Raw genomic sequence first — 5,000 nt, 5'->3', positions numbered from 1 at the left:
TCATGCACACACAGCATATTCTCTTTTTCAATGTGTTTTTCAGGTTGATTTCTATCTATCTATCTATCTATCTATCTATCTATCTATCTATCTATCTATCTATCTATCTGTCTGTCTGTATAAGGTTATGATAGCATATAATCAAAGGTCTCTGTGACTCTGCTGTGTCCAGACACCGGATCCCTATGGAGCAGTGGTGGCTGAAACTGCGCCCCCTAATGAAGATTCTGGCCAAGTACAAGACAAGTTACGACATCTCAGACTCAGGCCAGCTGGAGCCCGTCGTCCGACTGAGAGCCAAAGAGACAGACGTCTCTGCCATCTGATCCAGAGAAACACAGAGAGAAAGAGAGGGAGAGAGAGAGAGAGAGAGAGAGAGAGAGGGAGAGAGAAAGAGAGAGAGAGAGAGAGAAAGAGAGAGAGAGAGAGAGAGACAGAGGAATGGGCTTATTTGTGCTTTATGGTAACTCTTACTTGCACTTTGCGCCCTGTAGTTAATCTTGTAACTTAAACGCTTGAGACATAATATTTATTAAACACAAGCACTGTTATTGTAGAACTCCTCAACCTCAAGAATCACGCCAACCCCGTCATGATGTTCTGCTGTTTTCAGTCACCAAACAGACAGATACAGACGTCCACGCTGTCAGGGGTGTGGGAAAATCACAGATTTGGATTGTTTTGTTTTGTTTTGTTTTGTTTTGTTTTGTTTTGTTTTGTTTTGTTTTGTTTTGTTTTGTGTGAGGCAGCGTAACAGCAGTGTGCTTGATGAGATCTCACACGTAAAAGACGAGAGGCGAAACGACTGCGATCACTGCGGTCCCACGCTCTCCTCGCCGGAGGGTCGGGAATAAACGAGCTCTTCCTAACGCACCAGCTGGTGTTGCCAGCACTGTTCGGCCAAGGCGCTTGGCTCCACACCGGGGACTTTTCCTGTAGCGTCCTCGTTCATGAGTAGTCTGTGTTTGTGAAGCTGTTTCTGTGTCAAGCATGACGTGGATGTGAAAATGTGAGAATATTCAGTGTGAAGTTCTGTTTCCGTGTTGTTGGTTTTGAATCGCTTATATCTGAGGTGCTTCCATGAACAATGAGACACAATAAAAGTCAAAGAGAACCAGTCGTGTTTACGTTCATTCTGAGAACCAGCCGTAGTTACGTTCATTCTGAGTGAGGATGCTCTGTTTTAGCAGACACACAGATGCTCTGTGATTGTGCACAGGTAACATTCCATCCGATTTGGCAGATTTAATGAACTTTAAATGAACGAAATAACTGAACCAGAAACAAAGTACACTCAATTTTATTTCATATTTATTTGGTTGTGTTTTTATAAATAGACAATTTCTGTTTTCTCTGCTTTACATTGAACATTTGTGTCATTGTAGGTGCTTCTTCACAGTGACCACTGAGTTTTAAAAGTCAACAGAAGAACTTTTACACTTATATTTTTATATCATATTTTTATATCATTACCAAAGGCACAGGGCCCTAGCAAAAATGTCCTGGCATTCAACTGTTTCTACAGTTTAACAGCATTTCTCAACCTCTGTGCGTGTGTGTGTGTGTGTGTGTGTACATGTTGTGTGTTGTGTGTTGTGTTGTGTTGTGTTTGTAAACCCATTTCTCTCTGCCCTTCAGGTATGCAACTGCTGGCCCTGGGGCGCTGAACACTGTTCCGTAATTTCCTGCACTAACGCAGCTGATTAACACAAACAGACCATTATCAATAACTGGACTGTTTGAATCAGACTAACGTAAGTGCAGGACATTAAGTAATGGTGTTCGGGGCCCCAGGGCCTACAGGACTGGGTTGAGAAATACGAATTCAAATACAAATAAGAGGGGAAAAAAATCAAACTAAATGAAAACACAACTCCATGAAAGTCTTTAGATGATTAAAAGACAGGCTGAGTAAATGCATGGGTCAGGTAATCTTGTCTCTGAATGTGAGAAACATTCTGCCAGTCACAGCTTGTGAAATGTGTTCGTCGACTCCTCATAATGAATAAAGACACTAGGTTAAGTTCTTCACTTACGACAGAGGCACCCAGACTGGGGGGGTCCAGTAATGAAACATTTCACACACTTCAGGTCTCCCTCGCTGAGCAGACGGCATCCCTGTGTGAGGCAGCGTAACAGCAGTTTGCTTGATGAGATCTCAGATGTAAAAGACGAGAGGTGTTTTAACAGGAAAAAAAAGGAGATTTGAATGATGAGATCACAGGAGGTGACTTCAGTCCGTCTGGACACACAGGAAGTGATGTCAGTCTATTTGATAACCCAGGAAGGATCCTTTTTGATGCTCTCATTCTCTGGACCCAAGATGGCAACCCCACATGTTCTCTGGCCTATGCCAAGGTACCTGATTATGCACACACACACACCACACACCACACACACACACACACACACACACACACACACACAGAGAGAGAAAGACAAGTTATATCTCTGTTATCTATGACAGTGTGAGACAGGCTGTAAAGAACTGGGGTCCAAAGCCTTGACTGATTCATTGACCAGAACTTCACAGGGGATGGATCACAGAACCGTAGCTAAAAGCAATTTACAGAAATCATATTCATATTGTCATAGTTCCCTCTACTGCACTGTCTGTTATAACTCCACCAACCCCACAACTCCACCATCCAAACAACTCCACCATCCAAACTACTCCACCATCCCCACAACTTCACCATCCCCACAACTCCACCATCCAAACTACTCCACCATCCAAACTACTCCACCATCCCAACAACTCCACCATCCAAACTACTCCACCATCCCCACAACTCCACCATCCAAACTACTCCACCATCCCCACAACTCCACCATCCAAACTACTCCACCATCCCCACAACTTCACCATCCCCACAACTCCACCATCCAAACTACTCCACCATCCAAACTACTCCACCATCCCAACAACTCCACCATCCAAACTACTCCACCATCCCCACAACTCCACCATCCAAACTACTCCACCATCCCCACAACTCCACCATCCAAACTACTCCACCATCCAAACTACTCCACCATCCCCACAACTCCACCATCCAAACTACTCCACCATCCCCACAACTCCACCATCCAAACTACTCCACCACCCCCACAACTCCACCATCCAAACTACTCCACCATCCCCACAACTCCACCATCCAAACTACTCCACCATCTAAACTACTCCACCATCCAAACTACTTCACCATCCAAACTACTCCACCATCCCCACAACTCCACCATCCAAACTACTCCACCATCTAAACTACTCCACCATCCAAACTACTTCACCATCCAAACTACTCCACCATCCCCACAACTCCACCATCCAAACTACTCCACCATCCAAACTACTCCACCATCCAAACTACTCCACCATCCAAACTACTCTAAAACTAAAGTGTGTGTCTAGGTGAAGTTTCGAGGGACTTTTTGTTTTACCTGCCAGCCACATCGATCAGGTCTTTTTCAGTCACAGCGAAGAGTCTCTCTCTGTGTCTCTGCTTCAGGTCGTCCGTGATGCCGCTTAAAAAGCGACTCAGAGCTGCAGCGACGGAAACAAAGACCAGTTTGATTTATTCTGATCACCGATCCAGACACAGGACACACACACACACAGGTTAGGGAAACAAAACAAAACAAACAAAAACATAATCGCCGCCAGTAGGGGTTGTCAGTGCTGCCTAGCTGCTATTATTTAGATGGCCACCAGGACTGGGGAACATAACACACACACACATATATGTGTGACTTTTCATCTTATATGACCGATGAAACACAGTCATAAACCCGTCACAGACACGAACAAACTCTTTACAACAACACTGAAATGAACGGAGGACGCGGCATGCTATTCCCTTAATGAAGGATAAGACAATTAACTCTTCCATCACTAATTCCGCTTGTTCGCATAAAGAGCCGTCTGATGGCATACACACTATCTGATGGTGTTCAGTATGTGCTTAGATGAAATGTACTGACTTTGACAGAGAGGATCTCTCGGTATGAGAGAAGAGTGATGTTTTGTTATGGAGTGGCTGTTAAGTGGTCTGTCTGTGAGTAGTCATGCAGTGGAACACCAGTGATATGACGTCACAGTCGATACATCATCCGCATCACTGCTGAGTCAGAGGATGAAGAGAGGTCTGGGAGAGGCTAAGAGCTTACCCTTATCGGAGGGGGCGACAGGCGCGTCCACAGCTGAGAAAATGGACAGCTTGGCCTCGTCGATGTCCTGCTGGGTGAACTTCCCGGCTTTGGCCCATTCCACTCCGTTCCGGAACGCCGTCAGCGTCTGCGTCGAGTTTGGGTCCCTGTATACCAACAAACACACGGGAACTGCCATGAAGACAAAGTCTAAAATAAAACTATTACAAATCTGACAGAAAGACTGCATTTGAGTGGAAATTCGTAGATCTAACTAACCTCATAAGTAAAAGTAACTGCAAATTGTAAAATTGGGAATATTTACTGCCAAACACACTCATACACATACACATTACGATTAACAAATTTAGATAACACAGAACCGGACAGCGTTTACAGAAAGCAGATAGCTCCTTTTAAATTTCTACACACACCAGAGTATATCTGAGCAGGGCTATGACTGACAGGACCCGTACCTGTATGAGTAGAAAGAGAACAGGCCACCGCCTCCCATCCTGGCTCCGCCTCCATAAGCCCCGCCCTTCTCTCTGATCTCTCCATGTAGAAACTTGGCAGTCATCATCCTCGCTAAAATACACAGGCTGAGAGAGGCCGAGATAACCGAAATAATGTGTGTGAGCGGACGTGCAGACAGAACACTGTATTTGTGGGGACGGTTGAATTAACATGGTGCAGACATACAGGTGTCTGAGGAGATGCTGTGTCGTACCTGGCGTAGTCCTCGTGTGTGAACGGCACTGTGCGCACACACTCACTGACAAAGTTGATGGGAAATGGCATTTGGAAATACGTCTTCATCTGACAGGGCTGAAAATGAGGCTCCTGGGAGGGAG

At 45.2% G+C, this 5,000-nt stretch overlaps 2 protein-coding genes across 3 annotated transcripts in view; one reads left to right on the top strand and one right to left on the bottom strand.

The window, feature by feature from the left end:
- pfkpb (phosphofructokinase, platelet b) overlaps nucleotides 1–326 on the top strand; it is a 26,261-nt gene extending 25,935 nt beyond the window's left edge. Inside the window, exon 23 of the mRNA XM_030773314.1 lies at nucleotides 173–326. Within this exon, the coding sequence (XP_030629174.1) occupies nucleotides 173–326 (154 nt within the window). The remainder of the gene's footprint in view (nucleotides 1–172) is intronic.
- A 1,040-nt stretch (nucleotides 327–1,366) lies between these two features.
- pitrm1 (pitrilysin metallopeptidase 1) overlaps nucleotides 1,367–5,000 on the bottom strand; it is a 17,492-nt gene continuing 13,858 nt past the window's right edge. For both annotated transcript variants that reach the window (XM_030775543.1, XM_030775544.1), the window contains 5 exons: nucleotides 4,877–4,989; nucleotides 4,623–4,748; nucleotides 4,168–4,313; nucleotides 3,442–3,544; nucleotides 1,367–2,362 (listed from right to left, as the gene is read on the bottom strand). In XM_030775543.1, coding sequence (XP_030631403.1) covers nucleotides 2,269–2,362; nucleotides 3,442–3,544; nucleotides 4,168–4,313; nucleotides 4,623–4,748; nucleotides 4,877–4,989 — 582 coding nt within the window. In that variant the 3' untranslated portion in view covers nucleotides 1,367–2,268. The remainder of the gene's footprint in view (nucleotides 2,363–3,441; nucleotides 3,545–4,167; nucleotides 4,314–4,622; nucleotides 4,749–4,876; nucleotides 4,990–5,000) is intronic.

This window comes from Chanos chanos, chromosome 5 (genome assembly GCF_902362185.1).
Source record: "Chanos chanos chromosome 5, fChaCha1.1, whole genome shotgun sequence".
In the NCBI taxonomy this organism is placed as follows: domain Eukaryota; kingdom Metazoa; phylum Chordata; class Actinopteri; order Gonorynchiformes; family Chanidae; genus Chanos; species Chanos chanos.
This window is presented reverse-complemented; position numbering and strand designations above follow the sequence as displayed.